The sequence below is a fragment of the Oryctolagus cuniculus genome, chromosome 15 (assembly GCF_964237555.1).
Source record: "Oryctolagus cuniculus chromosome 15, mOryCun1.1, whole genome shotgun sequence".
Lineage (NCBI taxonomy): Eukaryota > Metazoa > Chordata > Mammalia > Lagomorpha > Leporidae > Oryctolagus > Oryctolagus cuniculus.
In genome coordinates, this window is record NC_091446.1 from 79,990,441 (window position 1) to 80,004,398 (window position 13,958).

The window sequence follows — 13,958 nt, forward strand, 5'->3', positions numbered from 1 at the left end:
GGCAAAGAGAAGCTAGATGCTGGCCGAGTTGAGCTAGGGTGAGGCAGCTCAGGGAGGGAGAGAGGAGCTCCAGAGAGAGGAGCCTTGTCAGTCGGGAGGTGCCGGGCATAGAGAAGCTAGGCTTTTGGCCGAGTTGAGCTAGGGTGAGGCAGCTCAGGGAGGGAGAGAGGAGCTCCAGAGAGGAGCCTTGACCATCAGGGAGGCCGGCGGGCATAGACAAGCTAGCCTCCTTGGCCGAGATGAGCATGGGTGAGGCCTCAGGATGGGGGAGAGGAGCTCCAGAGAGGAGCCTTGTCCATCGGGGAGGCCGCTGTGCTTAGACAGGCTAAGCTTCTGGCCCGTCTGAGCTGGACACCTGGTGGGCTCTTCTTCCCATCCAGGTGCCCACACACATCCAGCTCCTCCATGGAATGGGCAGCAAGGAGGCCTCGAGCCAGGCTGGGCACATGCGCCTGGTCTCCCAGCGCAGAGCTGGCTCCTGCAGGCTCCAGCCTGTCCCCAGAGTGCATGGGGCTCCCATGCAGGCAGGGTGTCTTCAGCCCTGCTCCCAGGGCTGGTACAGCCTGCATGGGCCCGGGATCCAGGGGCTCTGAGGCAGGTGGGGGAGGGGCCCTGAGACCCTGCTGGCCACCCAGCTCCAGGGGCCAGAAATCAGCGCCTTTGACAGGCGGGCTGAGATTTGGGAGGCCCGCCCATCGGGACAGGTCTCCCCTGCTCTGCAAGCTCTGTGGGGCCGAGAGGCCCAGGCCACGCAGAGACTCTGAGGACTTCACAGACAGGGCTGGGGACGAGGGCTCTGGGGAGGCACCCTCTTCACAGCCTCCCTCCTTGTCCTCTTCAAAAATTGTCTCGGGCAGGACGAATCTCAGGTCCTGCAGCAGCTTTGGCCAGGGAGACGCAGGACACTCAGCAGCCCGGTCTTCCTCCTCTTCCTCCTCCTCTTCGTCCTCTTCCTGCTTCTCCAGGCCGCTGTAGTACTCCTCGTCCTCAGAGTCGGAGTTGTCATCTTGGAAGGTCACGTTGAGTTTGGTCAGGGAAGTCCAGCGCCGGAGGGGGCCTGGCTCGTCCAGCCAGGAGCACTGTGGGCCCGAGAGGTGGGCGGCGCCCCCTGACCCTGAGGCCCCCATGGAGGAGCCCTGGCCGTGGCGCTGGGTGGTGCTCTCGCCACGACTGCCCTTCTCCTCCTTGGTGTGTTGCTTGGTTTCCGCCTGGACAGCAGATCCGAGAGGACCGGTCTCCCCGGGGACAGAAGCTGAAGCCTCCGCTGGCTCCTGGGGAGCTGCAGCAGCAGGGTGACAGACTTTGCGCTCAACGATGGTCTTGAGGGACACTGGTGGGGGAGCACGCTCCTGAGAGCCAGGCGGCACCTGCAGGGTCTGGCTGCCATCTTCGGTTGGCTTTTCTGGAAAAAGAACAGATGGGTTTTGTTTCTCCACGGGCACTATCTGGCCTACAGGGTGCCTGCCCTGACCTGACCCTTGGGGTCCCCATCACTCGGTGTGATGCTCAGGACACCTCCAGGCTGCTGGCCGCAGAAGGAATGGTGCATGCAGCCTGGACCATGGGAATGACAGGGACACCTCTGGTTCTTCCCCCAAAGCCCACAGACTGGACAGGCCTTGACCTCCCCACCTCACTCTCTCATCTCTGGAGACTGCTGGCACCAACTCAGGACCCCATCACCTACCCCACCTGAAATCCTGGGCCCTAACAGTGCATTGGCTGAGTTACCCACATCTGAGTCCCTCCTGAATTGTAGGAAGGGAACTGAGCCTAAGATGATGGGGGTGAGAGCTGGGGGTGTGGGGCAGACATGGGGTCTGGCCAGGCCCTCGGGGACAGGGAATGTGGTTTCCAAAGAGGTGGCAGGGGTTCCCTGTGTCCTCTGCCCCTGGGCCACTGTCCCTTTCCCGGTGAAACTGGGCTGTCATTGCTTCTGTCTCAAGAGCACCCAGGGGAGGCAGCACCTGGAAGCACAGTGGGGACTTCCCAGTGTCTGAACAGCCTGCCCCTGGGCCCCCACTGCCAGCCTCTAGAGCTGGGACAAAGCCATCTCTGCTCTGCATGGGGACCCAGGTGCTCAGGTCCTTGTCAGCAGGGGACAAGAACCCCTGCCCACAGAGCCCAGAGGCCAGCGCTGCTCTGGGTCCTGCTGACTTCTGTTGGCCCAAGGCTAGGACTGCAAAGCCAACACTCAGCTGCACTTGGGTTCTGCCGCGGGGGCCCCAGCGCCTGCCTCTGCGCCCACCCTGCTCACAGGAGTGCACTCGGCCCCCACTACTGGGTTCAGGGCACCTGGGCCTTCCAGGGGTCCTCAGATGGCTGAAGGGGATCCAGTGCCGGCTGGACCACCCCGCAGGAGGATCCAGGAAAGCTTCCCGAGGCCCCGCCAGGCCATGCTGTCAGAAGCTCCTGAAAGCAGAACTGCTGAGCCCAGGGAGGACAAGGAGGACTAGGAAGAGGTGAGTCCCTGGGTGGGGCTGCCAGGGCCTGGCACTCCCACTACTGACTCCCCCAAGGGAGCATGGGACAGGGCTGTGTGCTGGACTCACCTTCGGGAGGCAGGAGGCACTGCAGCTTCCCCAGCTCACGCATGGAGGCCCGCAGCTGCCTGATGACCGCATCCTCGCTCAGTGACCAGGCCTGCTTCAGGGTCACCTGCAGGAACTCCCGGATGTGGTCCCTGGACATCTTCAGCAGGCGCTCTAGACATGGGGGTGGGCATCAGGCTAGGAGGAGCCCTAGGGATGGCGCAGCCACCATGGCTGCTCCAACCCTTGTTTCTGCTGCAACCCCTGACCCTGGCCCTGTCCCCCACTTGCTGGCCCTGAGGCTCAGCCTCAGCTTGGACCACCCTCAGCAGGACAGGGCCTGCCTGGTCTGCACAGCAGGCTCCTTCCTGTGTCTGCTGGGCCTGGGGAAGCTCAGCCCTGCTCAGAGTCACAGGACACCAGATCAAGAGAGCCAGGCACTGGGGAAGGAGCACATGCAGGAACTCCTGGATGTGGTCCCGGGGCATCTTCAACATGGGCTCTGGACATGGGGGTGGGTGTTAGGCTGGGAGGCGCCATTTTTTGGCATTGGGGATGAAACGGGATTCACAATGCCCCCTAAGCTGGCCAAGAACTCAGAAAACTCGTCCCTCCCCTAGGTTCTGCTCACCCGGGCCAAGCATGGGACCCCCCCAACTCCTCCATCCCCAGCACCCAGGCCTCTGTGGGCCCTGAGGACTTACTTCGGTGGACCTTGAGGACGGTGTACACCATGCCGGTGAGTACGTGCGCGCCCTCAAGGATGTAAATGTCGAACATCCGAAGTGCCAGGGGGAACGGCACCTGGGGGACAGAGGCATTGGAGGACCCCGCGCGTCAGGGCCTCAGCAGGGCCCACAGTGGGTGGGAGTGCAGTGTCATAGGGCATCCTAGCTGTGTCCTAGAAGCCCAGAGAGAAAGAGCACCAAGGCCTATCCAGGACCCTGGGGCCACGCGGACTGCTCTGCACACTTTGGAAGCCACCCTGGAGATGCCAGACAGCCCAGGGACCTGAGGAGGGGTCAGCCCTTGGGCTGTGCTGAAACCAGCCTGTGGCACCCAGGGTCTATGGATCTCCTGCCTCTCACTGTAGGGCTCTGGCCTTTGCCAGGCTCTCAGGATGGGTCCTGGTGGGACCTGTCCCCTCCTTGCTGTCCCTGAGGCTCAGCCTCAGCTTGGACCACCCTCAGCAGAGCAGGGCCTTCCTGGTCTGCACAGCAGACTCCCTCCTGTGTCTGTTGGGGCTAGGGGAGCTCAGAGTCACAGGCCACCAGTACAAGAAAGCCAGGCACTGGGGCTGGAGCTTCCCTGGGAAGGGGTCCCCGGTGCACTTACCCCATCCAGGAAGCACTGGATGTACCAGTGTGCGGTGTAGTCCTCCAGGCACACACCCTCCTTCTCCTAAGAAGAGGCAGAGGGGGCTCAGGGCCCAGGACCCAGGCCTGACTCCCTCTAATCTGTGCCCTGTGGCAGAACCCCTGGGTGCAGGAACCCTGCAGCAGGTGCATCCCCTCTCCCAGCCATGCAGATTCCTGAAGGGACACAGGTCCCTCAGTCCACTCTACCCTGGGGACAGCATCTCCCTTAAATCTACACAAACTCTGGGGGAACAAGTGCTGGAAAACACACCAACACCCAAGCTGTCGCGGCCCCCAGTAACCAAGAAAAGTCTTGGTGAGGACGTAGCCTCCCCTGGCCCAGGAAGCAATCAGGACCCCTCTCTGTCCTCCCCTCCCTGAGCACAGAGGCCCCGAGGGGAGAAAGGGGATGTTTACTTACCAGGTGTTTCTCCAGGGAGGGGAGCACGCGACGCATGATAGCTCCCAGTTGGTGCTGGAATTGCTCCAGTTTTGGGGAGTCTGGTGTGTAGAAATCTGAGTAATAGCAACCCCCCCAGTCCTCACTTCAGAGTGTCTTCCTGGGAAGGCCGGAAAGCCAAAGGCTTGGGGCAGGTTCTTTCTGAACATGGAGGGTCAGGGAAAGCTCTAACAGGCAGGGGAGCCTCAGGGGAAAGGGGGTACAGCTGACAGCCCAGGGCAGGCTGCCTAAGGTGACCTCTGGGCTGACTGCACTCACACTGGATGCCTCAGGGCCATCTGGACACTCAGGGTGAGGAGGGGTCACCCTAGAATGGATGCTTCTTCTGTAAGTGTGTGGCTCACTGGGTGGGAGTCTGAGTAGAGACGTGAAGCAGTAAGGCCAGTAGAGACCTAAGGGTCATTTGTCAAAGACAAGGCACAGGACCTTTGTGTGATGGGAAGTGAGGGGTATGGCTTGGTATTGGGTCCTCTGCCGGCCCTGGCTTCTAAGAAAGCATTCTGAGGGAGACCGCCCTATGCACGCAGCAGCCAGTGAGGGACAATGTCCCAGTCACTTGTCTGCATGCCCATCCCTGCACTTGCAGGACCACGCCCACCACACCCATCACCCACCATGCATCGCGTGCTGGCTGTCCCCCATGAGCTGGACTAGGGCCCAGAAAGCATCCTCTTCACTCAGCCACATCAGCAGCAGGGCTGCCACGTGGCTTAGGCCCTGGCTGTAGCCCAATTCCTGGAAGAACACAAAACACATCAGAGGGACCTCCCTGGCTGGGATGATCTCAAGTGGCAAGGGTGACCTCTCCTGGGAGAGCTGAGCATTACTACCAGGCCCCACTGCTGCGCCTTGGGTGTCAGGATCTCAGGGACTGGAGCACACACCAGCTCTCAAAGTTCCTGGAGAGAATGCTGCAGGGTCTGAGCGCAGGCTGTGCAGGGTTAAGAAGAGGTATGAGCCCCACCCCAGATGTCAGGAAGGGGAAGACTGTTGTGGGAGTGCAGACTGCACACCCGTGATGGCCTCTGGAGCTCTCTGCTGCACAGGTGCCCTGCTGGGCCCCACTGCAGACGTGAGGAAGAAGCACCATAGTAAGGCCTGCCTGGGCCAGAACAGAGCCCAGCCCAGGAGAAGGCTTCCGTTCTGCCCCAGAACTTGAGGTTGGGGCCAAGGAGGCCATGAGCTTGAACTCTACCCCTCAGTCTCTGCCTTGTGGATTAGAGGCCCCCTCAACCCAGGCTAGGATTTCTGTGACCAGGGGCGCCCTGCATGGACAGCTCTGGATATGACCTTGGAACGTTATCGCAGAATACTCACGGGGTTGTACATTGAGTATGCGAGGAGCACCTCAAATAAGGAGCGTTGTCTGGAAGAGAGAGGACAGAGGCTGTGTGTCCTGTGCTGCCGAGGCTCTCAGTGTGGCTCTGCCTAACAGAGCCTGACAGCCACACGCAGCGCCCGTGACACTCTGCTCATGAGCAGTGACGTCATCAGGGCACCTGCGTGTGGTCCACCATGTGGGTGAGCACTGCCTGCAGGGACACGCACACCTCTCGGGGTGCAGTCATGTGCAGTTTCGTTTCCCCAGGTGGGTGTTCATTGCACAGGTGAGCGTCCCACTGTGGGAGGTGCAGTCCCGTGGGTCTAAGCCATGGAGAGTCAGCCTCCCATGCACGTTCAGCCTGGTAGGGAGCAGCTCCTGTGGCCTATGTGTTCCCCATGAGCCTCAGTGGCCAAACTCCCCACCTCCCCCAGCCCGTGGCCACCACTGCCCTGTTGTGTGTCCCAGGGTTTGGCCTCTTGCAGATGTCCTGTGAGTGGATCACAGCACGTGTAGCCTTTGAGGGATGCGTCCTCTCTTAGCAGGATGCACCTGAGATGCATCCAGGTGAGCCCAGGGCCGAGTCTCGTCCTGCCTCTCACTGAATCCCGTTCTCGGATTCAGCTGTGACACGGGTTCCTTATCCGTGTCCCCACTGAGCATCGTGCAGGCTACTCCCGCGTCCAGTGACTGCAAACACAACCCTGAATCTTGCATGAGGGTTTTATGCACTCAGCTGTTCTGGTGGATGTGTAAATGTGCGTGTGTGCTGGGGGTTCGTGTGGAAGGTGTGTGTCTCTCATTGTGAGAAATGGCCCTGGGTGCTGCTGGGGGTCTGGGCCACTGTGCTCTGTTCCTGCAACGAACCAGAGTGGCGCTCGCCTCACGTTCTCCCCGGTACCCGGCGTTCAGTGGTCTTAGTTCCCCCATTCTCACAGCTGTGCGCTGGTGCCCCGTTGTGGTTTAGGTGCTAAGCGTGTTTTCATGCGTTGAGTAGGAGAGTTGTGTGTGCAGTCATGAAGGGGCCCTCCTGAGCCTTGGCCCATGTCAGGGCAGGGAACCCTCATTTGCTTTCTTATTATGTATAACTTCATTTTTTGTATTTTGTAAATACTGTATCCCCTTGTGTTCCTTTTCATTTCATTCCCACCAAAGTGTCTTTGGGAAAGCAAACTGTTCAGTATAAATAGAAGGCCATGGATCCATTTTTTTCTGTCCTAGAGCAATTATGCTTTAGGTGTGAGCCCACGTCTCTCCTAGGACCCCATGTGTCCCAGGACCCTTGCACCTCCCTCGCCCAGGGCCCCTCCAGCCCAGAGGCCTCACTTAGCTCCGTATCGCTCTCGAAACATGATGTGACTTCTGAATGTGTGTGCTACCTCTTCATCGATCTGTTGGACTTGATCTGAGCACAACCTGGCCCGTTCCTTCATCTCCTGCAGGGCAGGGCCGAGGGGGAGGGTCCGGCCTCAGGACGAGCCAACCCCCACTGCCACACAAGCACCCCAAAGCCACATCAGCTCTTCTGGTTGGCAGGGAGAGTTCTCCTTGAGGGAAGCTCATTTCCCTGATCCAGGGAGGGTCATGGGTTCCCCACTCACGTTATTGTCCACGCCACCCCCGGTGCCCAGCAGAGGGGCCACTGTGGACCCGCTACAGTCAGCCTGAGGCCAGGGGCTCTGCCAATGTCCTTCTGTGCTACCTCTGCCTTCCCAGAGCAGGAGAGACTGAATCAGGCCTCCGAACCTCCTCACTGGGCTCTCAGGCCCCACAGGACAGGAGTCAGCCTCACCCTGACCAGCCTTCAGGGCTGCCCCCTGCAGGAGAGCCCCAGCTCCATCAAGAGAGTGGACACCCTTCTTGGACTTGGAGCTGGCCCTAGGGACAGCCCCCACTTGAAGACTTGGGGGAGGGCGGGGCTGGCGGCTCAGTTGCTCCTTGCTCCCTGATGTCAGCCAGGGAGGTGACAGTCAACCCAGGGCCAGCCCTCTGATGGATCAGCCCTCATTCCCAGAAGCAGTTGAGAGCTGACTCTGACGGATGGAACCAGCAGGCCAGGTGGGGGCTGGGTGAGCTGAGGCCAGGCCAGGCATGAGAAGGCCCAGGTGAGGGCAGGGCCCGGCGAGCATAAGAAACACACAAGCAGGGTCAGGTGTGGGGAGGGCCGTTAGGGACAGAGCCAGCTGAGGGCCCTAGCACACAGGACTTCCACCTCATTCCAGGCATTCTCTATCCATTCAGGACCCAGCACAATGGCACTGGGCAGTCCTGGGCCTAGAGGCAAGGCAGGACCACAGGGATGAAGGCTGTGGCCCTGACCGGATCCTTGTGTCCAGGCCCATTTGTGTGTGGGGAGACATGGAGGAGGCCTCTGGGGAGACCTGGATGAGGCAGAGGGGAGGGCCGGGTGGGGGCCCCAACCAAATGACCACTCCTCCTTGGCATTACTTGTCCACCACACGGGAGCCTTGCGCTCCTGAGCAGGCCCGAGCGGGTCGGCCTGCCTCAGATTGCACACAGAGCCATACCTCAAATTTGCCAGGGTTCTGGGCCTTCAGGGTATCCACGGAGAGCATCATGGCCCACACCTTGCCGCGCACCTGGGCGGGGATGCCTTTCTCAATTCTCCGGTGGAACTACAGGAGAGAGGAGGCTCTGGTGAGACCCGCCCCAGGCCCTCTGTTTGGGGGGAGCGTAGGGTGAGACAGCAGGAAGGGGAGCCCTGGGCTCTGTGCCGTGTCCCCAGATCTGCCTGGACCTGGGCCTCCTGACCCAACAGTGAGAGGAGGGCCGAGGGCTCAGTGCAGGCTCTGTGGTGCACTCACTGCCCACACAGGGCACCAGGAACTGTGCCTGCCCTGCATCTGGGAGTGGCCCTCGGGGAGACTTTGGATCTTCTACTGCGACAGTGTCCTGGGTGCACGGGCGTGGTGCTGAGATGACCTGTGTCCTTTCAGGGCAGGACAGTTGTGTCTGAGAGGCACAGCGATGGGCACCGTCCATCCCAACTCCGCCCCCAGTGGTCCCCAGGGGCCCTCAGGTCCAGGCACCTTCTCACTGCTGCGGTACTTGGTGAAATTTCGCAGCATCTTGTTCCATTTTTGCAGTCGGCGGCCCTCCTGATGTTTACGCTGGGAATGGAGACAGGATGGCGTGAGCTCAGCAGTGTCCTCTGAGGGAGGCCACGGGTGCAGCTCAGGAGCCTGTGGACAACTCAGCTGGGAGGAGCCAGCAAAGGGGCAGACCACGGCACCCAGACCTTCCAACTAGGGGAGCCTCAGGGTCTTGAGTATAAATAAAAGGACAAGCATCCTCAAGCCAGTCCCATCTCATCCAGGAAAGTGGGTCACAGTGGCCCACAGGCAGGGACCCAGAGCTGCAGGCCTGCACTGGGGTATGTGGGCCTCAACAGATCCCCTGGGGACTGCTGTCCCTGGAGGACCATATGGCACTCCTCTAACCACTGCCCATACCCACAGGCCTGCTAGTTCTGCCTCCTAGTTGAAGAGTCCATGGCCAAGGTCAGCTTACCCATTGCACTGCCAGGCATCCATGCCTGGGCGGCTTCTGCTTACTGAAAAGCAAGAGAGACAACACCATGAGAATGGGCACTGAACCAAGCATGGTCCACTTCCCCAGCAAGGCTGGGAGAAGACCTGTGTCCTCCTCACCCTGCTGAGGCACAGCCCAGAGCACAGAGAAGGGCAGGGAGGGGGCAGCCATGCTGCAGGCAGACACCCAGCAGGGGCTGGGGCTCGAGGCACCTGGGACCACCACACCCCCAAGGTTATCCCCCACCCAGCCTCCCCACTATGCACTGGCCACCTGAGGTGTCTGCTCCCCACCTCACCCTCCTCTGTTAGCCCAGACCGTGGCCATCTCTCTACCCTTGGCTCCTGCTTTTTCTCCAGGTTCTGGGCACAACATGGAGCCAGAACCCCCTATCCCGTGCTAAGGTGGGCTGCTGAGTCATGCCAAAGACGGCCCGAGATGGCTCATCCCTCTAGATCACCGGAGCCTACCCTCCAGACATGGGGCTGCTCTCCCTGACATCTGTTGGAACAGCCTCCAATCTGACTCCTGCCCGCAGGCCCCACTCCTCCCAGCACAGACCCCGGGCCGGGCCCTCAGCTGCACCTTCCCTGTGGTCTGTACTGTGGGAGCCTGCAGGCAGGCTGAGAGCTGCAGAGGCCACACTGCTGGCCATCTCTCAGACTAGGTCTTAATAAGCCTTTAGCCTAGCCCTGAGGCTCAGGCCCCTGTTGGACAACTGCCCACCTGCTAGGCTGGTGCCCCAACCCTGTGGACACAGCTATGGGGTGACGATGGCCAGGCTATGTCCCTCAAGCCACCACCTCTACTTAGCATGAACAGAGGCCTCAGAGTAAGAGTGCCAGTGTCTACCCTACAGCCAGCCCTTTCCCATCCTGCATTCTTGAGTCACAGGGTCACTCGGCTCTGCCCGTATACTGACCTGTGCCTGCACTGTGACAACAGCTTGGATCAAGGAGGGGGCCTGGGGATAGGTGTGCTACCTAATGGCGGGGTTTCTGACCCTGGTCCCTCCCCTGGGTGGATCGGGGTGCAGAGGACTCACCACAGGAAGCCAAGTTTGTCTGGGACGAGGGCTCCACTCTCGTCGTCCTCTTCTCCCAGGTGAAACTGGGGCCCTTTACGGGGACCCTGCAGGGGAGAGGGGACCCAGGTGAGAATCCCGGGTCTCAGTCACTGGGGGAAGCTGAGCCACCCTCCCGCTGTGTCCCCAAGGAGGTGGGGTCTGGCTCTCATAAGCACAGTACTTGAGGCAGGGTCCTACCTCCTCTCCCAGCACCCTGGCCCGTACCTGCTCATATTTCAAGATGATCCCTGCTCGCTCCTGGGCCCTGCCGGACCTCAGGGCGTCCATATCCAATCTGTAAGACACACACACACACATGTGATCCAGTACAGGGGAGCCCACGGGAACTGCTGCCCCGAGGTCTGTCCCCGTGGTCAGAGTGGGGACAGCCACACAGCCAGGTGGGCGGGCACCTGGTGGTCGGGTCCCAGGAGGATGACTTGTTCAGAGCACAGGGACTAGGGATGGTTGGGGAAGGACAGCCCCCACCTTGCCTCCCCTGCCCTGGGAAAGGATGCTCCTCCCCCAGCCTGGCATCCACGTGTCTTCCAGGGAGCCCAAGTCTCCCTGGCCCGCTCCCAGCCCCCGAATCTCTAGGGCTCTCAGAGGTGGACTCACTGCCCCACCTGACACCAGCTGATCCAACACCTAGTCTTGAACCCATGTCCAGACACAGACTCACACCAAGGCCCATTTTACACTGATGCCCAGCAGAGTGGGAGGAATGAGACGACTATATACACACTCTGCACACAGGGGCCGCTGAGAGCTCAGCCACAACACTCATGGAACCTGGCGTGGGAGACCAGTGCCACCCACCTGGCATGACCTTCCCTGCGTCACAGGTCACGCAGAGAGCAAGTCTCACTCACCTCCTTCGAGTATCCATTAGATTCTATGAAATGTGCTTCCTGCCTACGCTACCAACATCTGGTCAGTTGGGCAGTAGATGCACGACTGGCCACTGGTTGCCGACAACCAAGAGTGCACAATTCTCAGTGACTGTGATGTCACAGAATCCTGCCAGCCAATCCCAAGTGGCTCTGCTGTGGCAGGGGTCAGGGTTCTCAGCCCTAGCTTAATTAAAGGTCACCAGAAGTGGGGCCTGTGTTCTCCCCAGGGCCCAGGTGAAGAGGGCAGGGCTCTGGCAGAACTGCCCCAGAACCAGGGGTGTCAGGGCCCTCTGCCACCTGCCGTGACGGTCCCAAGTCCCAGGCAACCTGCACCTCCTGCCCCTCATTTCTTCCTCTGCCATTTTATTACAGCCCAACTGTGAAGTCCTCTTTATTTGAACACAAGGTGGAACAGGGTGCCCCATCATGGCCAGTCCTTCTTCCTGAAGTTCCCACACTCGGGGCTGCCCCTGAATGACCTGAACGGAGACTCCCAGGGTTGCAGCCTGCTGTCCTACCACAGGCCTGACCCCAGCACTCCCAACCCCTGCTGACCCCTCCTGCTCTGTTCCAGCCCCTCTTCCCAGGAGTTTTAGGAGGTGGACACAGGGGGTCCTCCTGGGATGGAGGGCAGGGGAGCCGCCCGCTGAGCACCACCTGCATAGGACCTCAAGCTGGCATGGCCCAGACTGTCCAGAGCGGGAACCAGGGCCCTGTCCTGACACTGACCAGGGCTTCAGGCACAGAGTGCTGAGAACTCCTGGGCACCAGCTCCTGAGCCGCATGCTGGTAACACCGGGCTGCTGCTGACCATAAGGACAGGGACAGCACATGTCGGGCAGGAGCAGCCACAGGCCCGCAGCTCCCCAGGGTGCTGATCACCAGGTTGCTCCCTGCAGGGAAAGCGACTCAGCCCTCCCCCAGCACCTCCTTGGTCCTGGGCCCCACACTGCCCCTAGGCTGCCACCTTGGGGCCACAGTCGGTTCTTTTCCCTCAAGGGCCTGTTGTTCTGCCTCTCTGCCCACTTCCCTTGCCCTGGCATGGGGACCACAGTGTCCAGGGCCCTGGTCACCAATACACCTGCTGGCCTCCTCTGCGGGTGGGAACGAGTACACAGCTGTGTCATGTGCAGAGATGCTGTCCAGCAAGACTTGGGTTTTAACTGATTCTGTTATTCCCCTCCCCACTCAGCTTCTCCTCTTTTAAATATCATTGTACATTCTTTTGGAGATTCACAAAGTACTGTAAAATAACACAATGAATGATGATTAGGGATCACCCAGCTTCAGCAGTCAAATATTCTAAATTTTATGGAAGATGCCTATGGGTTTCCTTTCTCTGCCTGGGTTCATTCTCCAGATTCCCTAGGGTTAGTGGTCTCCAGATTGCATTTTTCTCCACTCGGGGTGATGTTTTGCTCTCGAGTCAGACTCAGGAGCCGAGGCTGGGGATGGATCCCGGGTGGTACGGTATGGGATGAAGGTGTCCCAGTGGTATCTTCCCCACTATGCCTGCCCTGGGGTTGCTATCAGGGACAGGTCTTGTCCTCCTCCAGCCCCATCTCACTTGGGCTCCTGCTGGGTAATGCCGTCTGCCATGAGGCCCTCACCAGAAGCTGGTGCCCGTGCCACACTCTCGGGCTGGTCAAGCCACAAGCTAAAGTGAACTTTCATTTTCTAAGCAACGCAGCTTCAGGTATTTTGCTATTGCCACACAGAGTGGGCCAGGACTTCCCTCCAACTTCAGCAAAGTGCCCTCCAATGTGCTTGAAGGGTTTCTGAGAAAGCCTCTTCCCAGAGTATCAGGTGCTCCTCATTCCAGATTTCAGCTGAGGTCTCCTGAAAGCCCACTCTGGCTTCCTGTGCCACCTAAACACCCAGGCACTGAGTTCTCTTTTAGGGGTAGCTAGGAGTAAAGGCAGAGGCCAGCTCAGCAGCACTGCTCAGGGCATCTGGGAGTCCGGCAGGACTTCGAGTCCCTCCAGTCAACCTCAAGAGAGGGCACGGGACTCATTTGTGTCCTGAGAGACAGGAGATTGGCAGGTGCAGGGAAACACTGAGTCTGCGAATTAGCTGCCACTTCTTACAGGGCGCTCTGGAGCCGCTCCTGCGTTTCAAGTGAGCCATGGGCCCGCGTGCACGGCTGAGAGCTGTGGCTACATGGCCGCAGAGATCACCTCTGACAGTGGTGCTTAGGGAGCGCAAGGTGAGCCTGCGTGCTAGGGCCCTTCCCACCCACAGCACGTGACCTCAGTACACAGACCAGACCCCTCCAGCCCGCTGCTCCAGCCCTTCCTTGAGAATTACTCTGAGTCCCAGGGCCAAGGGCTCTGCTCCTGTGGTGTTCACACACAGGCACAGCCACATCACCCATGGGACCCAGCGTGGGAGACCAGTGTCACCCACCTGGGCAGGACCTTCCCCAAGAGCAAATCCCACTCACCTCCATCGTGAATCCATTGGATTCTGCCAAATGTGCCTCCTGCCTATGCTACCAACACCTGGTCAGTTGGGCAGTAGACGCACTATTGGTCGCTTGTCACCTCACAGCCCAGAGTGTGCATCCTCAGTGACTGTGATGTCACAGAAGCCTGCCAGCCAACCCCAAGTGGCTCTGCTGTGGCAGGGGGTCAGGGTCCTCAGTCCTGGCTTTATCAAAAGTCACCACAAGTGGGGCCTGTGTTTTCCCCAGGGCCCAAGCGAAGAGGGCAGGGCTCTGGCAAGGGTGCCATGGAACCAGTGGTGCAATCCAGAGCACCTGCCCCTTTGTGTCAGGC

The 13,958-nt window shown here is 60.0% G+C and overlaps 1 protein-coding gene across 2 annotated transcripts; it reads right to left on the reverse strand.

The window, feature by feature from the left end:
* Window positions 1-88: 88 nt before the first annotated feature.
* On the reverse strand, window positions 89-13,738 carry LOC103347604 (USP6 N-terminal-like protein). 2 transcript variants are annotated; one of them, XM_051842327.2, is made up of 14 exons: window positions 13,625-13,738; window positions 10,514-10,583; window positions 10,268-10,353; window positions 9,202-9,244; window positions 8,721-8,801; window positions 8,199-8,306; window positions 6,997-7,106; window positions 5,667-5,715; window positions 4,964-5,084; window positions 4,311-4,405; window positions 3,867-3,932; window positions 3,236-3,335; window positions 2,553-2,705; window positions 89-1,402 (listed from the first exon to the last, which is right to left on the reverse strand). In XM_051842327.2, exons 1-14 carry the CDS (start codon window positions 13,639-13,641, stop codon window positions 258-260), a joined length of 2,244 nt encoding a protein of 747 aa, XP_051698287.2. In that variant the 5' UTR covers window positions 13,642-13,738; the 3' UTR covers window positions 89-257. The 2 variants fall into 2 exon arrangements, with proteins under 2 accessions (XP_051698287.2, XP_051698286.2); XM_051842326.2 differs by lacking the exon at window positions 13,625-13,738 and adding an exon at window positions 11,161-13,614.
* Window positions 13,739-13,958: the final 220 nt, after the last annotated feature.